Source organism: Caloenas nicobarica, chromosome 12 (genome assembly GCF_036013445.1).
Source record: "Caloenas nicobarica isolate bCalNic1 chromosome 12, bCalNic1.hap1, whole genome shotgun sequence".
Lineage (NCBI taxonomy): Eukaryota > Metazoa > Chordata > Aves > Columbiformes > Columbidae > Caloenas > Caloenas nicobarica.
This window is the reverse complement of record NC_088256.1, coordinates 7,733,021-7,756,440: the sequence shown is the minus strand read 5'-3', so window position 1 is coordinate 7,756,440 and position 23,420 is coordinate 7,733,021. Positions and strand designations below refer to the sequence as shown.

The 23,420-nt window shown below is 36.0% G+C and overlaps 1 protein-coding gene across 1 annotated transcript in view; it reads right to left on the bottom strand.

Annotated features, from left to right (window-relative positions):
- LOC135993388 (connector enhancer of kinase suppressor of ras 2-like) overlaps window positions 1–23,420 on the bottom strand; it is a 171,855-nt gene that overhangs the window by 49,021 nt on the left and 99,414 nt on the right. Inside the window, exons 8-12 of the mRNA XM_065643217.1 lie at window positions 22,838–22,897; window positions 18,696–18,764; window positions 8,305–8,451; window positions 2,134–2,267; window positions 1,831–2,036 (exon numbers count right to left, since the gene is read on the bottom strand). Of these exons, the coding sequence (XP_065499289.1) occupies window positions 1,831–2,036; window positions 2,134–2,267; window positions 8,305–8,451; window positions 18,696–18,764; window positions 22,838–22,897 (616 nt within the window). The remainder of the gene's footprint in view (window positions 1–1,830; window positions 2,037–2,133; window positions 2,268–8,304; window positions 8,452–18,695; window positions 18,765–22,837; window positions 22,898–23,420) is intronic.

Here is a 23,420-nt window from a genome sequence, read left to right as displayed (position 1 = left end):
ACTACTAGGAGGACAACATCAGACCAATACTTGGCAAGTTGGACGTCCTTTGTTGGGAAAACCTAGCTACGATGGATTATCACACTCTATCACTACAGCTTGACATAATTTGAAATATCCTTTCAGCCATCATGTTTTCAGACTTGAATTCTACCCTCTCAGCGCTTGAAACAGCAGGAGAAATCACTAAACTGCCACTCCTCAGCTGATCTCAGCCAAAAGGGATTCCAGCCGAAACCTTAACCCAGGTAACTTGTGTGAACTGTACCATAGATATCTCACATAGGATGAGAAAACCTCAGCAAATGTTTATTGACAGAGGAAAATGCTTTTATGTCTTAACTGTCAAAAGCTGTTTTGGCATCTGGGACCACCAGTTGCCCTCTCCTAACATTTACGGTGGTGAGAACTCCCCAGTCTGAGAACGGGGAAGAGAAAGCTGCATTGTCTCAAAGTACTAATGACTGAAAGAGTCACGGGAAACTACATTTAATAACGTCCATCATATCAAATCCTGCACCAGAGACTACCCTCTTCCCTGGCAGACAGGCAGAATCAGTGCCTGTAGTGCTTAAAGATTTTTTTTTTCACCAGCCGTGTTCCATTTCAGCAGTTATTGGATCTTCCACTGTAACTGCCTTTGCTATTATCTCCTTTGAACTGCAGCGTGTGTTTATTACCTGTGCTCTTCACAGACACAATTTTCTTTACTGCTCTGAGCTTGTGAGAGGTTTTCCCTTTCCTGGATAGCAAAGGCAAAAAAAATTTAGGAAATTTTTTCTATTAAAATGGTAGAAAGGAAAAAACACCCTTAGTCTCAGAGTAGGTGAATGAAGTACTGAGTGATGGCATCACATGTATTTATACACATCCCAAAAGATAAAGCCTACACATACAGAAGGTTAGGATCAGAAGGAGGAGTCACTGATTTCTCTGAGGTTCAGAAAAAATGTCATTTTCAAATCAGATATAATTAGTTGTTTGGGTTTTTTTAAAGAAATTTTTTTATCTTGAGCCTGTAAACTTAAAGAAAACCTAGCACTTACTACCTTGAAAATAAGACCACCACAAATATATGGAGAGTACACTGCTGTATTTCAGTAGTATTCTTCTAAAACTCACCAAACAAAACAGTTTTAACAGATAAGAAAAAAAAAATAATCAACTCATTTTCAGTAGTACCTTTTATATCTTCATCTAGATACATACACTCATATGGAAGCACACTCATTTTTATATCTGTACACTGATATGAACTTACATACACATGAAATGTCGCTATAAAACCAGAGTTTATTATTGTTTTAATGGCATCTTTTATATTTAAGCAGCCCCCATTCTAAGATTTTGACATATATTTCTAGTATTAAAAAATGCATAGTAAGATACTACTCATGTAGTTATATCTGTTTAGTACGGCACTGAATTTTGGAGGCTCTTACATCTTTATAGGTACTTCCATACCACTTGTAAGTCTTTTCAGGTCCTCCGTTAAAGTTTAACAGTCCAGATCATTGCAACTAGAATAATCTCCAAGAGCTTGTGAATGAAATTGAGTAAATCAAGATGGTAGATATTCAAATAATATTAACTTAAATATAATTCAAAATTTTAAGTATGCATTGCAGAATAAATCTATAAATAACTTACACACTCCAGATCCTGAATGTTAGCTTGCTATTATACTAATTACTCCTTCACGGAAAATTTTGTCTAGTATTCAGAGCCAACAGACCATGGTCGAATAAAGAATATTTGAGGATTTTGCAGTATTAATAGCACAATTTGTAAATTCCATCAATTTAAAAATGTCAAAGAAAGCAAGCCTACCGTGAGTGGGTGTTTTTTCTCTTCTCCGCACTCCTGTACCTCGGCTTCTCTCATACTCAGAGCCCACAGGGTGGCCTTCGCCTTCAATTAAGGTGTAGTATTTCCCACTTTCATGCTCCAGAAAATAGCTTGGAGACTCAGAGCCTTTCATTCCAGACTTTCCAAATTTGCTGATGTCATCACAAGACATGATTCCAATTTCATCCCTAAAAACAGTGAGCCAGAAGATTATGGAGAAATTAAACATTTTATGAGACAGCCAAAGCGTTTTTGAAAACCTCGAGTTCATTAGGATGTAAATACCTGGGGCCGTAAAGTCCTGACATAGGAGACAGAATGAAAACATCCTGGAGCGCAGAGTTCTCCATTTTTGAGGATATGCCCATCGTACTTGTTGGTGTTGTAGAACTGCTTGTTGGGCTGGTTGGAATTACAGGCTTGAAAAAAGAAAAAAGCATATGAAGAACAAATTAATGTTTTCTGTTGTACTAGTAACAACAAAGTTAATGTGTGTAATTTTAGGAATCTCGACCCCTTTTTTTTTGGATTAGTCATTTTTTCAGATTACTGACGTTTCTTCCAAAAAGATGTCTACTGAAACTCTATTTTACCAAAGAGTTCAGGACTAGCTATGAAAGAAACTGATGAAACACCAGTAATGAAAGTAATTTAAAAGCCATTTCACTGAAAGATCTGAAACTCTGAATCAAAATAAGATTTTTAACCTATGCAGAAAATCACTTATGTAAGGAGAAGGGACATCCGCTATTAAATACCATTAATATAAAAATTAATTACAGATCTCTGAAATACTTGCACTGAATCGAAGTGTTCATAACCATAATGTTGGTTTCAGTAGAAGATTTATTGTAATTCAGTAAGCAAATCCTTCAGGTTGCCAGGAAAACATGGAACAAAACCAAATGTATCACCTATCTGTTGAATAATACATCCTTTATTTGATAGGGAACCATTAACAGCTATTTGTTAGGCAAATTATCCAGTAATTCTCTACCCATTCAATCTCAGTTTCCCCATGTCCTTAATTCTCTATGCCATACTTGTGAGAACATCGTGAGAAAAGGTATTAATATCAGAGCAAGATATACAGCTTCTCTCCTATCTACCAGGCCAGTTTAACTGCTCACATAAGAGCATTAAATCTGTTTAATAATTTCCTCATAATAAATTCATGTTGTTTTCACTCACTTCTTATCTTCCAAGTGCTCGCAAACTGTTTGTGCATATTAAGTGACTGACTCGTAATTCCTCAGCATTTCCCCTTTCCGAAGACAAGCATTATACTTTTGTTTTTTTCTAAGCTTACTGTAATTCATCCATCTCCCACTATTTCACAATAAATATGTTTGAAAACTAATGGTCCGAGAGTTCCTCCCCGCTTCCTCCCCAAGGCAATACTGGCTCTCCTTCTCACCTTTTCAAATGGCAACTGTGAGAGCTCACCCGCCGAGTTTGCCGAAACAGGTGCTCTCAAAGTTCACTTTCCCTGTATAAGGGCTGCAAGTTTTTAAAAAAATACAGCGCCGCATGGCTGTTCTCAGATGAGCCATCTCCTGCCTTCTCCCTCTCAGCTTATGTTCTCTACCGTCTCTATGAAAAACACTCATCTTCAGTGCTTTCCGAGAATTTTCTGGCCATTATGTCTTCGGAACAATACCTGTTTCTATCCCTTTCTCAATGGACGTACCCCATCCAAATCATCACTCAGATAATTCCAGCAAACATAATTCTTCTATGATGTGGAGCTCAGAGTGAATGTAGCACAGCTGTATTCCCTCACTCTGAGCTCCAGGCACATCTGTGATATCAGGCATGGAATTTCAGTGGGTTTGGGTATCTGCAAAATAGCACAGGGGTCTTTTCGTATTACTAAAACATTAGTTTAACAGTATTTAGATATCATACAAAATCCAAAAATGTAATTTTAATAAATGGTAAATATAATCCCAACCAGGACTACCAATTAGCCATAGCCAATTCTTGAAGTCTTATATCTCAAGTCCATTAAAATTACTTATACTGATTATGCTGACTTTGTGTGTGTACAAATGAATGTTTGCTGAAGTTTGTGCAAATGCACGCACAGTTGAAAGAAATCTCAAGGAAAACACGTTTGTTGATAGAAGACTTCTGAAAAGTGACACTTCAGGCACCTGCTGTATGTTATTCAAAGTTTTTAATGAGAATACCTAATTATCAGTAAAATGATTAAGCAATGCTGAAACGTCAGAATAAAACTGAGAGAGAACATTTAACACTCAGAAACCATTGTTTGCCAAACAGAAAAATTCAAACTGTTTCAGAAACAAAACACATTGCTGCAATTCTGAGCCTACGTTTTGCAAATATTTGGAATAATTAAATATTGCATCTATTTTAAAAGTGCTGCTCAAAACCATAAACATATGGCTGCCACGTATCCTACAAAAAGCAGCAGGACAAGGTGCAGGAGGCTGGGAAAGCCCAGGGGTGCAGCGACGAGAGGCCTGAACATGGACATCCCTCACCTTTGTGGGGGGTATGAAAATTAAGGATGGGAAACTGAGTCTCTGCTTTCTCCCTTGAAGGAATAAACTCAACCTCCAGAATTGCCCTGATGGGCGAATTCACAGAAAACACACAGGCGACACTCTTCTACATGGGTTGCCTGCAGTAAGGGAAAATAGGGCTTTGTAACTGCATTTCACCATATAAATTCCTACTGTGTATATTTTTTGTCAGAATAGATTTGTTCATGCTAGTGATACAGTTTACTAATTGCTTCTTGGACAAGCTGCTGTTCAGAAAAATCAAATGTTCAACAATACAAATAGGTATAGTTGTGCTGTGGAACAGCAGGCACATTTACCTTTTCAAACTTGACACCTATACCTTTTTTGATGTGTAAATACTAATTTTTGTCCTCAGAGCAAGAGAACACAATGAAATACATGTGAATATGGCAGAAGTCGCTGAAAGCATGAGTGGCATTAAGACAAAAAGGAAACGACTGTTCACCATCTCCACCAAGACATTTAAGAGGACAGGACACAACTGCTGCATTTTCTTTGTCTGAGGTGTAACAACCCTTTCCTTGCCCAAGATTTTTCTCACCAAGATAGTGAAGTAAATGGGCAGCACATAATTTCAGAGTTCATCTGAGCAATTCTATGAGGGTACAGTACCTGAACGATGAACCACGACCTAACTTGAGTGGCATACGAGAAGTGGTATATGCCAACTTGTTATTTTCCTTTTTTCGCTCTACAAGCATCCATTCTGATGCTACAGAATTTCCTTTCTGTACAAAGCAACATCTCTCCAAATCCATATGGTTTTCAAAATCTGAAATGAGCTACTTAGCTAGAATTATTCTGAATATACTTAAAAAGTTGCAGAGCACAAAAAGTATTTTCTATTATGTAAGAATTATTATAAAATTATCACTCAACATAAGCTTTACTAGTCATATCACTTGACAGATTCTATATCTCAAGCTGAATTTTAAAAAGTTTAATGTTCTGGATCAAGTAGTTGTAACAAGAAGGATTGTCCCAATTAGAAAATTTCTGCAAATAAAAAGAAAAAAATACAATAAATGTTGTATTTTGTGTGAGTGAATTTTCTGGTCTGCTCACTTTTATGAAAAACAGAGCACTGTTTGCCATTGCAGATGAAAGAAACATTTTATATTGAGTGGGAAGATAATAACAGAGTTTAAAAATGAAAATAGTCATCTAATATCACATAATGCCAACTAGAGACAAAATGAGAAAATGGTATGAGTGACATGATGCCTCACTGAAAGATAATTGTATGTTCAGCATATGTTATAACAACATTCTGCTGTTGTTAATTAAGCATCAAGGGAAACTATATACAGCAAAGGAATACTACAATAAGACCGAGAAATAAATTTTATAAGGATTCACAGATTCTGTATCATTAATGCTTCATAAATTCACTATGTGGTATAATTTTAAACATAACTATTGTGGGAAAAATATTAATAACACCTATAAGTGTCTTAAGCAATAATAGAAAACATGACAACTTATTTTAAGAATTCCTGCTGTGCACCAACCTGAATTAACAAATAATATTTCTGGCCTCTGAATTTCAAGTTCTTAGGCCCTAATTCCTTTGTTCCTTCCCTAATTATGTACTGCTTTTGTTGTGGTTTTTCACCAACACTAAATCAGAACGGAAGAATTGCTCTGCATGTGTTATTTTTCACTATGTGTTACATGTATCCATATACATATCCATATATTTACACACCATGAGGAATAACACATGAAGCAATATATATGTATCCATATATGTAACAAAGCATAAAATATAACACATCCACAGACGTTCTCCTTTTTTCTGTGACATTTGCTGAATTGTTTTCAGCTTTGATCTACTTTAACTGAGACTTTTTCCACAGGTTGTTGCTTAACTGGTCATTCTATACCCTGCATTCATGCAACTGGTTATTTTTGCATAAGTATAAAACCTTCTGACTGTATTCTGCTTATTTCTGAAAATCCGTCGATAGCCTCTGACAGCCTCTGTTCTGTGAGAGCCAATTGAATCCATTAGCAGTAGAAAACTCCAGAAAAAAAAACCAAATAAATCCAACCAGAAGCCTTCCTACCAATTCAGTGAATTAAACTGATCTAGAGACTCTAAAAAATGCCGAAGCCAAACAAAGGCGAGGACATTCCGCAGCCAAGAGCGGGGAGAGGGAAGTGAGCTCACTGCTTTCAGCAGCATCAAGCTGTTATGTCAGCTGTCCAGGAAACACAAGTTTTGGTATCATCTTGAAATTTAATCACGCTAGTTCCAAGTCATTAATGAGAATAATAAATAATACTAGGTCCAGGTGAGAACTGCGGGAAACAGGCAAAACAAAAAACTGCATCCTGAAACATATCCAGGTCCTGATACTTGAGCTTACCTCTGTGGCATGAAGACTAAAGACGACCTAAAGATGCTAAAAAAGACCTGAAGTTGGTTTTCAACATCTTATTACAAAATCTACTGTTAAGAAGTAACACTGGCAATGCTTTTTTTGTTTTCCAAGGTGATTTATATTTTTATTTAGATTCCTCACCCTAGCGAGAAAGACACTTGCAGCATCCTTTGATGCTCAAAGGCTCCTGCCTGCTGGGTCATCAGGAGAAGACACATCACAAAATTAGAAACTGTTGATAATTCCACAAAAATAGCTTAGTGCACTTTCACTTATCTATCACAACAAAGACTGGCATGTTTTGTGGAAAGTGCCGTGCCATGTATACAGTACATATGGTTTTCACACTGACAAAACTTCCAGAACTAGTGCTGCTTGTGAATTATGACTCTTTAATGTACTAATATAATGAGAGGATCTCTATGAAAGCCCTGTCGCAAATGCAATTTCTGTTTTGCTGCCACTGGAGGCTTCATATGAAGTTCACAATCATCTACTAGAGAGAAGAATGTTATTCCTGAACGCTTCTGATGGAGAAATCTGAAGAGTTCAGCATCTCCCCCAGAAGCAGTCAGAGAGCAAGGAGCGATGGCGCGAAACCCAGGGGTCAGAACTGAGCTGCAGAGATCACGCAAACTCCGTAAGAGAAGTTGCTGTGGAGGAGCTGGGCACTTGAGGAACGAAAGATTCAAGCAGTGCCCTGCAGGGAGGAAATATGCTCAGATAGGCTTGAAGGGTTTGCTTTGTTTCACTCATTTAAAAATTATTCAGCAACACTTTCATGCGTCGTATGATCCAAACGAAACAACTCTGAAGCTTCCACATTATGGAAGTGCATAAACGTATTACAGAACGTTCTGTAGCGTTAAATTTAAACATGCATAGTTACTAACTTGCTCAAAAAACTTTCCTTTAATAATGATATTTGGAGTTCAGCCTTTTTACAGTGAGTCAGTTTCCACTACAAATGTTGATGCTGTGGGAAGAACCGGCTGTGACATTCACAACTGATTTTTTTTTATATCAACAGGTTTTCAAGGAATAAGTATACAGAAAATACAAGAGCTTCTATTAGCACTGCTACCAAAAACTCAGACTTGATGAGAGATGTGAAACAGAAGCAGATTTTTTCTGAAATTTAAAAGGTCCAACACACTTGATTACAAACAAGTTGTTTTGATGGACTGTGAAATAACGGGCACAAGGAGACAATGTTGCCTCTGCCGGTCAAAGCAAAGGACTGAACCTCAGGCCGCCTTGTCCTTCGATAGTGGCACCTGTAAGTGTTTTTGCCCTCTACAAATTCCTTTGGCTCCCAGCTTCACCAGAAAAATGGAGGAAAACCATCTTATTGACACATCTAGTGTTGCCACAAAACTTATCTCAGCACACTATTTCAAAGGAATTTGGGACTTTTTAGATGCCTGTGTTCCTTTCACTGGAAGGAAAAATGCTAATGTTTTCCCTTGAATTAAGGATTTACCAGGACAGCAGTGTTGCAAGAGCCTTCTTACCTGAAGCGCCAGAGGCTTCCACCTCACATTCTTCAGAAGGGCAGGAGCAGAAACCAGGGTATTCTGGGGACGTTTTTTCAAGGTTAAAATCACTCCGTTTGGGTCTTCTCGCAAGGCATTTACCAGGTTCTTTAACTGCCAGCCAACCTAAGGAAAAATGCCATAATTGAATTTTGAAAGCTTTCCAGTTAACTTTAAATGTGAAGGAAATCTTCTATTAATCGAAGAGGTCTGTTACAGCCTGCTCTTTGCAAACATAAGCAGTTTTTATAAACTGTGTCACATTGCTTCTGTTGGACTGAAATGATGCTGCTGAAGCTGGATTTTTTTTTTTAGTTACATTTCTCAACAAAATAAGGCATAAGTGAACATTCTCTCCCTTTTAGTAATTTGTGAGATCACTGTACATTTTAAATCAAATGAGGAGGACTAGGAGTCATAAAATAATTTCAGTCTGGATCCTTAGTTGAAGCATTCACTGCTGAGGAGGACAGACTATCCCGTGGCAACATACGTAACATATATGTAACAGCTTTAAGATCCTAATGGAAGATAAATTATAATTTACTTGATTTATCTGTACAGCCCCAGGACAGAGCTGAGTAACTCAAGTTATATAAAATATAAAATATAAAATATAAACTTAGTCATAAAAAAGAACATCACAAACTAGCACTGAAAGGATTTTATATGTTTTGCTCACAAAAATCTACTTAGAGACATTTCTTATTCTTCTTTATTATTTAAAATACGAATTCACCATTAACTGTTTATACATGAAAACAGAAAATGTATTTTTATAGTATTTTTTTAAATGAACATTTACAGTATCCTACTATCCTAAATCATTGAAGAGGTTTTAAAACTGCATAATAATATAAATGACGGTATATAAAGATGTTTATGATAAAAGTAGCTTCTTACACATTTAAATGCTGCTGAATTTCTATCTGTATTTCCACAGGCACACAAGAAAAAACCAAAAACTGGTATCAGAAAAATCAGATATGTAAATTTAGAACTGAAAATAAAATTCATAAAAATTCACATTTCCCAAAACGTAAACGAATCTTTCTTCCAAATTACACCACTGGAATCAGTGAAATTGTACTAGTTTAAATAGGAGAATAAATTTGACTCAATTCAGCAATCCTTTTGCCCTTCCTGTATGCAACTGATGTATTCACTTGTTCACTATGAATAAAACAAGAAATTCCTACTACTTAGTACTTCACGGCAAATTAGTTTGCCCTACTTCATGGGTAACACTTGTATTGAAGAAGTTTCTTTAATATTACAGTACTGATAGAATTAGTACCAATAGACAGAAGTATATTGCAAAGCTTATAGGCTTTGCTAACATTCACTTCTAAAGCTTGTATTTTTGTCAATATACTTGTGACCTGATCTAGATAACCAGGCTTATACCACAAAGATTGAGATCTCTCTCTTCCACAGCAAAATGGTACAACTAAAGCAGACTCTGAGTGACGCACACCCAAGCTCAGCCCTGGTCCCAAGGGCTGACCTATTCCCTCCAGTTAGCCTCATCATGCTATTTTCAGGAAATACTCCAAGGATCTTGCCGAAATAACTCAAATTACAAGAACAAGCCCACCTGGAAAGGAATTACTGGAGAGAGTAACCACTTGCAAGTGGCAATTAGGTTACTGGTTCACACTGAGCTTCAGAGAACAGCAAGGCATTCATATTTATAGGGAGGACTTTGGAGGATTTTCCCAGCCTTACTCATTTGCATCTTCTCTTCACACGTGATTTCTAGACTTGCGACCCGAGGAAAGTGAATAGGTGCAGGACAGATTCCCACTTACCCTTTTAAATATCATGTCCTATTTAAAACTTTACTTGAGTGAGTCAGGTTTTAATTTGAACGCTGATGGTTACTTTCTACCCATAGTTCTGCTAAACAAAGTATGGATCCGGCCCTGCACCAAAAATTTTTTCGCAAGTCATTTTATTTCTCAGAAAAGCTGAGCCTCCTGCACCTGTGTTAGACTCCTCTGTCCATTTGCTGTTCCAAACATGGCAGATTTTTACAGCAGCAATAAATGACCACAGTAAAGACCTGTCATAAATGTTATAGCTACCACAAGTCTTAAGCCCCAGTGTCAAGCAGATCTGTACTGTACAGGAATTATTAAATAATAATATAAATAATAGAATGCGGTGTTGGCACAGCAGCTCTCCAGACACAACTGTACTGAGGCCAAATTGCAGCAGCCTGAAAATCAACAGTTAAGAATGAAAAGCTTAAGGAATGTAAGAGCAGTAACTGAACAAGTACTTGCAACTATTACGTGCAGTTATATTTGCTACGCTTTCTGACTATGTTTGACTTGTCAGAGTTCCCTATAACATTTTAATCATTATTGCTCTTCTGACCAAAGTGTGTATTCCCACTTCTCTTAAAAAACATGAAAAAATGTATTTCAGAATCAGAGCAGTCTACATATATCGCCATTTTATATCAGGTATAGTTTATAATTACTTCCTCTTACAGGCAGATAATATCTGATTACATATGAAGGTGGAGGAAAAATAATCAAGGCAACCTTGAAGAGCTTTCAATTAAAATCCTCTTATAAGGGCTGAAGAGAAGTTCTGATACAACCCGTGAGGTTCTAGCCTGTCTCCAACTGCGGGCTGAAACCAGGATCCCAAGTGTGAACATTCGGCTCAGAAAGAACGGCAATACGTGTGGTAATTCTAAAAAAGATTGTAATAGCTTTTTAAAGCTCTATTTTTAATGTTGCTGTTCTATTGAAAACTTGCTAAAAATGCCCTGGGACAGGAAACCAGAAATTGGTAGTAATTATAAGCAGGCCACAGCCAAACAAATGCAAATATGTCAACTTGCATTGCAAATGAACTCTTCTAGTTTGTGCTTTGTTTGTAAAATGACAGAGGCTATATATATATGTTTTACTCAATTATAGAATTAAAAATGAACTTTTTTTTTATTTTTATAGATTGATGTAATTTCAGAATGCTGAAATCTTTAGAGTTCCATGAGCTCCTTTTAGAAAAAAATGATCAATAATTAATTTAATGATAAATTATTCCAATGAGAATCTTAATGACAAAACCATTAAATACCAAGATCTATTAGAGAACAGTCTGCAGTCATTACTACTAGGCTATGATAAAATGCTCTTAGGAATTTGGACATGTTATTATAAATTGTATTACTAAAAATATCCTTGAAAAAAATAGAAGTCATTACAGTGGATTAAGAATCTTAGTTGAAAACCAGTTCATGAGACAGATTTTGACATTTGTTCTTAAGGAATCAGTTTTTCATAGCAATCCCTAGCTTCTGGCTATGGTAAGAAGTATTCAACAAAAGGGTATTTTTCTCCTTTAAAAATTTTAGCATATACATTCAGTTAACCAGATTCTACAATATGGGTTACAGTATTTCACTCAGTAATGAAAGTTAACATTAAAATTAGACTACTTGAGGGAAAAAAAAAAAGACCGATGTGATGGTTTTTGTATTTTCCTGAATAAATGAAACTGAAGCAATTAGGATACCCATTGCATTCAAATCAACAAATTCAGAAGGACGTCATTATGTCATCTTTGCACAGCATTACTACTATAGTCGTGGTGCATTGTTCTCCGCTAAACATATTGAAATACAGTGGACTATTTCTTATCTCTTTATAAACTGGGCCTACAAAACCTAGAATGTGGAAAGCCCCATGCCTGCTGTTGTCTTACTTCATAACTCAAAGGAAAACCAAAGTACAGTCAGATGGCAGTAATGAGAATTGGTACCGCAGTGATACGCACAGAGTTTGTAAAAAGAATAGACTCAGAGAAACTTTGATACTTACTGACTTAAAATTAGTTAATGCTCTAACTAATAAGTCAATAAACAGGAATTTAAGAACTTCCTTGTTAGGCGTTTGATCTGGAAATCAATTGTACAGAATAGTATTTTCTAAATATTTAGTACATGCTATACAGCACACCACCTGAAAACAAGTAATTCTGCTGTGAGTGCAGTAACCCTTACGTGAACCAGGACAGATGTTTCCCCTCGAGGCTGCTCAAATACATAAGCAAAGCCATCTGGCTACTTACGGGAACCTCAAGTGTGTGACCTCTCTTCATATTTGCATTGAAAAAAAAAAATAAAAGGCTTGTGTAAACTTTTTTTTTTTTAAAGGAAACAGACTACCATCCTCTCATATTTTCTGTCTATAATTCACTTTGCCTCATTAGGGAATTAATCAAGGGAATTTGTTTGATTAACATGGAAATCAGAAATTATTATCAGACAAAAATGTGCTGGAAGATCATAAGACTTTCTGTCACTGAATGGAAAGCTCATCATTAACACCTGTAGCTGATTCACTCTTCTTATTAATATCCTAACTGTTACTAACAATAACTGATGATGGAAAACCAAATGTTCTCCCATTATCTTAGACAGTTATTCTCATTAACTGAGAAACACAGCAAGGTTCCCAAAAGATGCAAGATCTGGCAGACACACATTACTAAGCCTCTTTTTGAAAAGCAGAATCCTGAGAATAAGTAACATGTGGCAGTTTGTTTGGAAACAGAACGACATCTTTTGGGAGAAGCAGCTGTAATTCTCATGACATCTCCCGTTTAGTTTTTGTTTTTCCTTTTCCTCCTTGTAATTCACAACAAACAGCGTGCTGAAAAACAGATGGTGTGACCTGGCACCACATTTACAGATTTACCTCCATCTAAAATGAGCTCTCACTAAGACTCAAATTCACAATTCAACAAACATACATTTAGGATATTAATTCAATAAAAATCTTAACAGCAATAAATTAGTGCTGAAATTATTTCATTGTGCCAGGGCACTTGACACAGTTAATTTAAGTATGGAATTTGACAAGGAATAGTCTGAAAAGGTATTAGGCTGTTGATCATGAATTTATATAGCATCCATCATTCCAAAGAATAACCTTATCAAGTGTGAAAATGCAACTATATTAGTTAAAAACCACAGCGATTTAGAGATAAGAAAACACCTTACACAACAAAGCAAAGGTGTTGGAAATGCAAAAGCCCTTCTGGGTGACTACATCCACTTGTTGACTCTTCTGTAACACTTCCATCAGTTCTTCAGCCACCATCCCAGGCAGACCTTTTTCAAATTCTACCTCGGATTTACTTACAGGTGTTTGCATGGACGTTTGCTCTTGCATAACACTGTTTTTTACCTTAAACAATTATTTCTCTGTCTGGTCTATACAGCCTCTGTCTGTTAAGAAAGTAGAATTCTGTCTCAGACCTAGCCAGATGGGTTAAAAGTATTGAAATCCATAAAACAATTCTCTTCATATCAGACAGATGATGCATTTTCTTTTTTCCCCCCATTACACTTTTTTAATTTTTGTGTATAACTTCACACCTTTGACGACTATAAATGGCCTGAACATCATACAGTATTTCAGACAAGATATTGCCAAGGTCAAGACAATGGCATTAAAACTCTTTTTCTCCTGGAAACATGTTCCAAATTAATTCCAAGTTCATCTTTGCCATTTTCAGTCACATCACCTCTATGATGCCGAGTTGATTTGGGATTAATTACTACATTCTGACTTCTGGAGTCTTGCCACTTGCTCCTTAATAACATCTAGCTTTCAACAGGAATTACTAAAAGCATTATTATTGCTCTCTGTCCTATTAAATGACCTTCAGTTTTCTGAAAAGTCAGTTTTCCCTAGTTTATCAAACAGTTTTCTACACAGAAGTAGATCAAATACTTTACAGATGGTCAGGCAGTTGGATCAATATTTGTTTGGATTTGCAACCTTTCTGTTGTCTGAAAAATTATCAAAGAACGAACATTAACACAATTTACTTCTCATAAATTTATGCTGCATTTCAAATATTGCATAGTAACGACAAGGAAGTTTTGCCCCCTCTTACATTTCCCCAGCATACAATGTTATCCCAAAGCAGACAATTAATTAAAAATCCTTACTTAGGGACTTGCAATTGAAATCTTCAGTTTCTTCAGTAAACTGAGATGTAGATGATTAGGCAGTAAATTATTCAACTTTGCTTCCATCCTGGATATGCATACACCTAGATATTTGTTATGAGAGGTTTTATTCTCTTTGCTCTACATTTGATGCTATCCTTGTCATGGAAATTGGAAGAAACAAGTGTTTCTCGGCTAATTACTATCTTAGCTTTAATTTTACCCTATTTTCGCTGCATGAGAGTCCCGATTCTCTTACTAAAGTATTATGTCCCATATATAAAACATCTCAACAAAAAAGACAATGTGAAATTTACTGTTTCAAATGAGCAGCAGAAAATATACTATCTGTGGAACCTAAGGTGTAATTATTAGGTTTGCAATCAAATAAATATACAGTGGCACATTCAGCACTTTGGTATAATTTTATAAGAGAGGAGGTAAAAATCTACAAGGCACTGGCAGAACTAGTGCCTGGTATTAGTGTAGGGGAAAACAAAGAGTTAGTGTGGCAGTAATTTAGGATGTATAACTTATTTTTAAAGTTTCTTATGCTATTAAAAGCTAATAAGCAGGGACAAGCAGAAAAGCAAATAAAGAAACTGGATAATAATAAAATATTTTTAACAGCCAGTGGAGAGTCGCCTGATTTAATTAATTTCTTGCCTACAGTACTATTATTTTTTCTTTGATCTTTATATTACAGAGTGTTCCTTGGTTAGACCAAATTCCATGTAGTAAGTCTTTTATTTCTCTCTTTCAATTGTTGCAATATACAATTTGTAAGCTGCTCTCCTTTGATAATTTCTGAACTCTCAGTTTCAAAACAGCTAATGATTCTTCTCTTAAAATGGACTTATTGATGGAAAGTGTCAAACTTAAACTGAAATTACAGGTTTTGTTTTTCAAGGAAAAAAATAAAATAAAAATGTCCTCTTAGTTTCCTTTTTTCCTATATATGAATAAAAAATGAATAAAAATCTGTTAAAAAGAGTAAGCAGTGAGTCAGTAATGGCTACATTCATGTAGTCTCATACAGCTCTGTAACTCAGTGTTAAATATGCAAAGAGGTTGTTGAGGAGGGTCACACATTAGGATGACAAACTGAAAGTGCTCAAATTATCTAGCTTACAAAAAAAAAAAGTGTGACACGAATTTGATTGCATCCTGAAAATACCTAAATGAGAAACCTGTTCTCCGGTCTAATAGATAAAAATATATCAAGATCAAAAGAGCGGAAGTTTGCGCCAGACAAATCTAGACTACAAATCAAGTTTGGGTTTCAAAACACACTGTGTTGAATGTGATTTATACCTGATGGACTACCAAGATGCTACAAAATCTTCAATCTTAACAAAATGTCTTTGTTAGGACAACGAAGATAATATCTGTGGGACGCAGTATCCCTGAAGCACACAAGTATCTGAAGAAAGTATATTTCTGCATCTTTACATTGTATAATTTAACCTGCGTGTATGTTTTACGAGAGCACGGAGCCTCCCTTACCAACGAACAGGTAAAAGGAGGAATGAGAAGTAACACTAACAGCTGTATTTTTATCACCCAGGCTTTTAATGCTTTAACTAACATGAGACCATGGATTCCATCCATTATAAACTATCTACTTGAAAAATTTGTTGCTACTGAGGAAGTATTTAGTATAGTAAATGTAATAATTTGCCTTGTCACAGGGCAACGTTAAATGCTTGATATGAAATAAATTGAACAAAATGATACATTAGAAAAATAAACACACACCCTGCTTTTTTCAGCTCCAGAACAAGGTAAAGGGAAAATGCAAGCTATCATAACTGGTTATAAACCAACACAAACTATTGCTACAATTTTGTTTTAGATGGAATGAAAGTGTGATGAAAGGAAAGGAGGAAGCAGCGAAGAAATGAACACTTCATCTCCAGTTCAGAAATCAAACTAATGGTAGAAATGGCCCTACCAATTATCAGGCAAGAAAAAGGGTTGGAGAACATTGCAAGAGAAATGAGAAGTATGAAGCAGCTCAACAAGCTCACTTCGGTCAGGTGTCATTTCAAACTGCTTTGTGTTATTCCCTTTGACAATTTTACTTCTACTAGCTCTTGCTAAGCTGTGGAGTCCAAGGCTGTACGATGAAGTGCTGGGTTCCAGCGAGGGCAAATCTGTGCTCCTCACTTGGTGAGCCAGACAGTTTACAGCTCTGGAAAACCTGTGAGGCCACCACAGATACGCAAGCCTTGCTTCTGCAAGGTTACTCAGCCACCTCCCGTCATTAACTTCAAATGGGTTACACCTCATTTTATGAGTTGGTCTTGCTAGTATTAAAATATCAGTTACATAGAAGTTGAATGAGCTGTTGCCTCTGAATTATTCAAGTCCAGTAATGGAAATAATGGTAATTATACACATGATCTTTATCATCACGACTTCCAATAATGTGGGTGAACAAGGAACATAGGTAAGTGTAGTCTGCAGCAAGATGTACCAGAAGTAACTTAAAGGGCACACTTGAACATCAAAGAGATACTTAAAACATTAAAACTTCCAATCTATGAGGAGAAGAGGGTTGGACATGTACCCCGAGACACACAAACACTACTGTCTGACTTCCCAAAATCACAGCGAAGACAGAATGAGACTTTTCCAGCCATTTCAAAGGAAGAATACATTTTCAAAAGAAACAGCTTGCCATTTATCTCTTTTCTTGTCTTGTTATAAACTTTGGAATGAATAATTAATACTTGATTTTTTTGGGGAAAAGATATTTTAATGCCACTTGGCTCAGCTGTTGGTACTGTGGCCTTAGCTGGAAAGGGATTACAAGTATCAAACACCTTGGACCTGTTGTCATAACACACATGGAAAGAGTTGCTATCCAGAAAGCCAATTCTTGAGGAGCTCAATGAGAGGATTTAACCTACAGGAGTAAAGATTAAATCAGATCTGTCTCTTGAAGAGTATGTTTGATGGAGAAAGCCAGTCTAATGTGTATTTCAATTTGTAACTATGACAACTCATGCAACCTCTCTAATATAGATAAGAGCTGCATGCTGCATTAACATTTAAAGCGTAAATGAATAAGTTATACTGCTTTTCAAGAGAAAATATTTGCTCTTTAATCATAAGATTTTAATAGTCAGGCTTTCATATTTCCACCTCACACAAATGACAGATTTCTTAATTTTGCTGCTGTGTGTTTGGAGATGAGGTTCAGCAACACAAAGTTAAATGCCTAAATTATAAGTGCTCTAGGAAGTTATTATTGTCATTGTCACAATGCCTCATAAGTAATAAATACAAGTATTACTTTCACCTGTAGTTCCAGCAACACTGCTTCCATTCTTCTGTAACATACAATTTTATTTTTTTTTAAAGAGACAGTCCCTATGACTTAAGATAGTAATGAGAAAAAATTTGACTGTATTTTTTTTCAGTAACCATCAACACTGGAATTAGCATCATTTAGGAGGCAGCAGCTAGTGTCATCACCAAACAGGAAGAAAAATATTAATATAAGCATTCAGACTTGGATGAGGCTCTGATAGGCTTTTAGATAGACACTCTAATAGGCATTTAGAGCTCAATTACAAATAATTCAATCTAATAAAGAAATAAATTATTGATTCTTCAGCCAAGTCACATGTGTTTTAAGCCAGGATACAATTCTCTGCATGCTGCAGAAACATATTATTCCTGCGTTTCTACATAAAACAAAACCTGGTTTTATATAGATTCAGTACACAATACAGCACACAGCTGTGACAGAAATGCAATGGTGAGCACGTTTAAACATATGCAAATCATGTACCGCAATACCTTAGGCTCTGCATACACTTCTGCATGCACATGCTTATGTGTTTTTAAACAGGTCAATAGTTTTACTAACTTTATAAAACTGCTCATCTGCTTAAAAATAAATTTGCGTGCAAGAATGCACAAAAGTAAAATCTGACAGCTTTCTATCAACACTTTAATCGTCTTTACATTTTTTTTCCTCCAACAGATTCAGAATATATGGCTGTTACAGCACTTCTGCCTTTTTAATCTGAATCCTGTATTAAACAGAATGCAAAATACTGTTTGAGAGAAAAAAATAAACTAGCTGGCACATCCATAATGAGAAGTTCAAGAACTTCAGTGAAATATCCTGGCATCATCTTATGGAATGAATATGATGTTGAACAGCAGCTGTGCAAAATGCAAATTTGGCTTAATCCTTTTGGGCTGGTTACTGACTCGACTTGTGCCTTTTCTTAAAAGAATGAGTAGTGGTTATCATGTTTTAAAAGACAAAAATAAAATCTAGTTTGGCAAAGTTACATTCTAAGAAGAATTTTTACCTGTTTAGCAGTGGAAATAGGCAAAGCCTGCAGAGCAGAATTTCCAAAATACTTACCACAGTTTGATGGTTGACCTGGATCACCTCATCACCAGCATGGATTTTCTTACACTGGTCAGCAGGAGACTAAAGACAAGAGATAATAATAAACTTTACATCAGGGGTGTGGAGGAGGGAGGGAAGAGCAGGAATTAAAACAATGAATGCTGGAGGAAGCAACATAACTTCGGGATGGCTGAGCTGAAGAACTCCCTTATCCTCAATAAAGCTTCTGATCATGTTAAAATGGATTAAAACCCATTGAAAACCCACTTGAACATAGTCAACTGCTATCTAGCAAACCATTTTAAATGCTTCAATGAAACCAGATCTTAAGTCTGTGAGACAAAACTGTGAGGCATGCAGGAGATGAGCAGGCAGCAGCAAGAACTGAGAACTCAGGGCAACTTACTTGCATTGTGCACTAGCTTACAAGAGTCTTCTAGTACACAGAGTACACTAACTCAAAATTCAAGAGAAAATAACCAGAAAAGAATTAAAGAGCCAAGAGGTCACCTTGAGAAGTAAATCACAGTGGAAGTTAGCTATGAAGGAAGTAAACCAGCCTGGAGACAAGCTTGGGCAAGCTTGAATGGTTATTCTAGTTGTTAGATATGGAGTCAGAGAGAGGAGAGGATGGATTGTCTAATCTCAAACAATGCAGAAATGCTTAAAGAAAAATACTCTTTGAGTGACTGTTCAAGTTCCCTGTTCAAGAAAGCAGACTGCTAAGAAAGGCAGACAAAAAAGCCACTTGCAGCTACAGAGACTGGTATAGCTCTAATATTGAAGAATTTCCTCACAGAAAAGGAGTTATGTTAATCAAAACTTAGTTCAATCCATGGATGTCTTTTAGAGCCAGCCTAGAACATAAACTACCCACTGCTCAACAGCCAGGTACAGATGCGAAGGAAGAAAAGATTCATCTGAAAAAAGTTTACTTGTAGAAGTTTCTGTTCATGACCTCACTGTGTACCAGTCCAGACTTCTAGGAACCAGGCAAGAGTTCTTCAGCTGGACATTCTTCACCAACCACAAATCCCATCTGTCATTTCCATCCCTTTTGAGGATGGAGTTTAAAAATATAAGACAAACAAATAAAGGGAACAATGACAAAAGGAAACAATCCAACCAAAACCCAGATCACCACTGGGAAGAAAATGACTGCAATTACTTCTGAATAAAATGCCAAAGAGATTCATCTGTGAGGAGGTCAAATCCCTCTCCAATAGTCAGCACCTGCTGACCAGCCCACAGCGTCTGCAGTCTACACAGCTGCTGGAGAGTAGTAGGGGACACCATTAATTATGGAATTAGGAAGAAAACCAAGCCAATAGGGCAAAGAGCCAGTTTGCCACCATGATTCCAAGTGTGCTCCAGGTGCTACTCCAAGCTGCTTGCTCATTCCCAGCCTTGCTCTGCCCAACCTGCCCCATACAATCTACATTCCAGCTCCTCACCTGCTCCATCTCTGCTTGTTCTTTCCTAAGGGCTCCATGTCTCCTGCCACAGGGAGCCCAGACCTGGTGCTCGAGTGCCTGGTCATTACAGCCAGATACCAACTCCCACCACCTGCATCCTTCTGCACTCTAATAAATGGGATTTTACCTACAAACTACCTGGCTCCAAAGTCACTTTCTGCTTTTAGTGGAAACTTGCAGAATTCTGGCAGACTGCTCTTTTGCACAGGACTACACATGTAACTGAAAGGTATTTCTAGAATTCAATGTGAATACAAACTTGGTTTCTTTAAACTGTGAATGAAAAACAAGCAGGAAACTCCAACACCACCAGGGTGTTTAACTTCACTTGACGTTAACTGGAAAAGCAAAGGCCTGGTTCTTTCTCTTTTTAGCTCCTTTCCTGACTTTGATGAGGCTGAGCTAATTATTATCTTTTAAAATTAAACACTGGCTCTGAGGTCAATTATCCCTTCAAAAGGATTGAAAAAGCAATTTGCTGAAATGCCAGAAATTAAAGGTCTTTGAAGCTGGTTTATCTGCACATGTGATTATACTTTCAGCAAAAACAAAAAAGCAACTTCTTCTAGTGGTGCCTTATCAAAAAGTTTTGACATCTGAAGTTTAGTCAAAATAAAAATTTAAGTCAATTTAAATCCTCCTGTGAATTTCAGTTATAAATATATAAATATTTTCCCTACAAACTGCGTTATATTTCTAAAATGAATTAGAATTACAGTAAAAATGTGGATTAATTATAGCATGAGTAATTCAATCTGTGAACAAAATCTGTTCCAACAAAATCAAGATGGGTCGTTCATAGATTTCAGGACCCAAGATATGCATATAGTTATTTTAAGACTTCTAAATGCTGCCAATGGTGTTAATATAAACAAGCAAACAAATTTTAAGTTGTGATACACAAATCATCAGGCTTTCCACGGGTTTGCACTGAGTGACAAAAACTGTATTATGCGATACTGCTCTATATATATAAATCAAGTAGAACAAATTCTCACTTGTGAAGCTTACCCGTATGGGCTAGCATACCTGTGACGTATGCCTGTGAGTACTTACACCTTTGTCTAGCTGCACAGTGCTATTTTTGTGTTCCTTGGGTATCACCATTAAATCATTTCAGCATTAGCTTTATAAAATCTAAACTTGTGATTTATCCAGCTATACGCCATTAAGCAGAACCAAGATGGAATGAAAACAGTATGACTGTGTGAAAAACAGAAGGGATAGGTCCTATGACAAAGTCTATCACAATAATTAGTTTGCAGCAGTTATGATTTGTAAGTCAAGTTACAAGAAGGATATTTAGAAGCTGCTTCATTATTCTTGTCACAGTTTAGTTTTTCTATGATCATACTGATTTATGTGCTGTGACATTTCTGGTTGCTTTTGGTTCAGATTTGCCTAACACTTCTAAGACTACAACGAAAACAGTAATAATATATTTTTCTTGGTCTTTTCTGTATTTTTACTACAGATGATGGAAAATATGAAAATACAATGGTGCCTAACTCATCCTAATATTGTTCTTTCAGGAATGGATATTTTCATAAAAGAGTTTTTTATATGTCCTCACACAATAGTCATTTGGATTGTTAACTACCTTGGGGTTTTTAACATGGTCAAATCATCTGTTCTCTTCCGTTCACGTACCAAAATCTGTTTGCTCCTTTCCACAACTTCTCCCTTGTTAGTGATAGTCCTGTCAGGAATTACTGCTAGTTTTACAAACTTTCTGGTTTATCAAAGATTATTCTAACACCTATCTGATATTGAAAATAATATCTTTCTCTGCTACCCATGTTTCTTACATCCCATACAGATGATATTGTAACTATTTTAACATTTATTATTTTAGAATTTATTTTACGAATTGCTTATATATAGAAATGCTACTCATTTTATGTGAATCAATCCTAGGACAGGCATCATCTTCAAAAGTCCAATTTTTCTAACATTCTTTTAGAATTAATTTGGTGATTAAAACAAAAAAAAAAACCCTGTCCCTTCTAAGAAGAAAGCAAGCAACTCTTAGAAAAAAAAGTATTCATTATTATATGACAATATTTAGTCACTGCATAAAGCTGACTGTACATATTAAGGGCTGCTCATAGGAAAGATACACTTATCAGTAACTGCAATTTTGTGACTACTCTGGTCAATATAAACACCCGAGGCATATTTTTTTTCCCCTATTACATTATTTCTCCTATTCTTTTGACAGAAAAATACCTTTTTTGTATGAACCTGAACTGTCCCATGTTCTAAGGTAGAGAACAAAAATTAAATTCAACATTTTATTATTTTAGACTAATAGTGATGCTCTTACATGAGAAAAATTTACTTAATATAAAGGAAACCACTTTTGTGCCAGAGAGAACATATATGTGAACACCATTAGAGAGGTGTATTTGAAGAGCTGTTGAGGACAAAAGTTCAAGATTTTCATTTTATGATATTGTTAGTTATTAGTCACTTCATCATAGATATTTTCCTATGTCTATTTTTAAGGGTTCCAAGTTTTTACAAGTCTAATAGAATATATGTAGAGAAAAGATAAAGAAAAAAGTATTAATAAAAGTCATCTGATTTAAAGCAAGTTTTCATATTACCAAATGCACTGCAGATATACAGAAAATACAAGTGTGCATGATAAAAGACTTTTAGAACAGGGAAGCCTACATTTTCAGTTGTTCCTGTGATTACATGTAGTCCATCATACGTTGATTTGATATACATTCCCTGAAAAAAGAGCAAGAAAGGTAATTAATATTTGTAAGAAACAAACAAATGATGTTTGCATGATAATTAAAATAGTATGTTTATTCCAGTTTAATGACCATAACATTTGAACAGACTGGAAGGAACTATGGTCAATTAACATTCGCAAATCTCAGTTAAACAAATATGTATCAAGATCCATTATAAACAGCATAATTTTCTCACTTAATGTTTTTTAGTATTCCAAACAATTTTTTATGGATAGAATCCAACACTGAGCATCAGCATAAAAGCTTGTGCCTATTCAGTATTTGAACATTTCACATGACCTCTTTTTATTACTTGTGACATAAAAGTAGTATTGAAACTGAAACCACGAACACGAATAGTCTTTAAACTTAACTGCCCCGTCTTCAGAGAGTTACTGATTCAATAAAAATGAAAGCAGAACCTAACTTGGAAGAGGCGTGAGCCAGCGCTCACGTTGCCAATTTATGGAGAAAAATGAGCTTGGTGAACTAACAGGAGCTTTGTAATTAGCCCA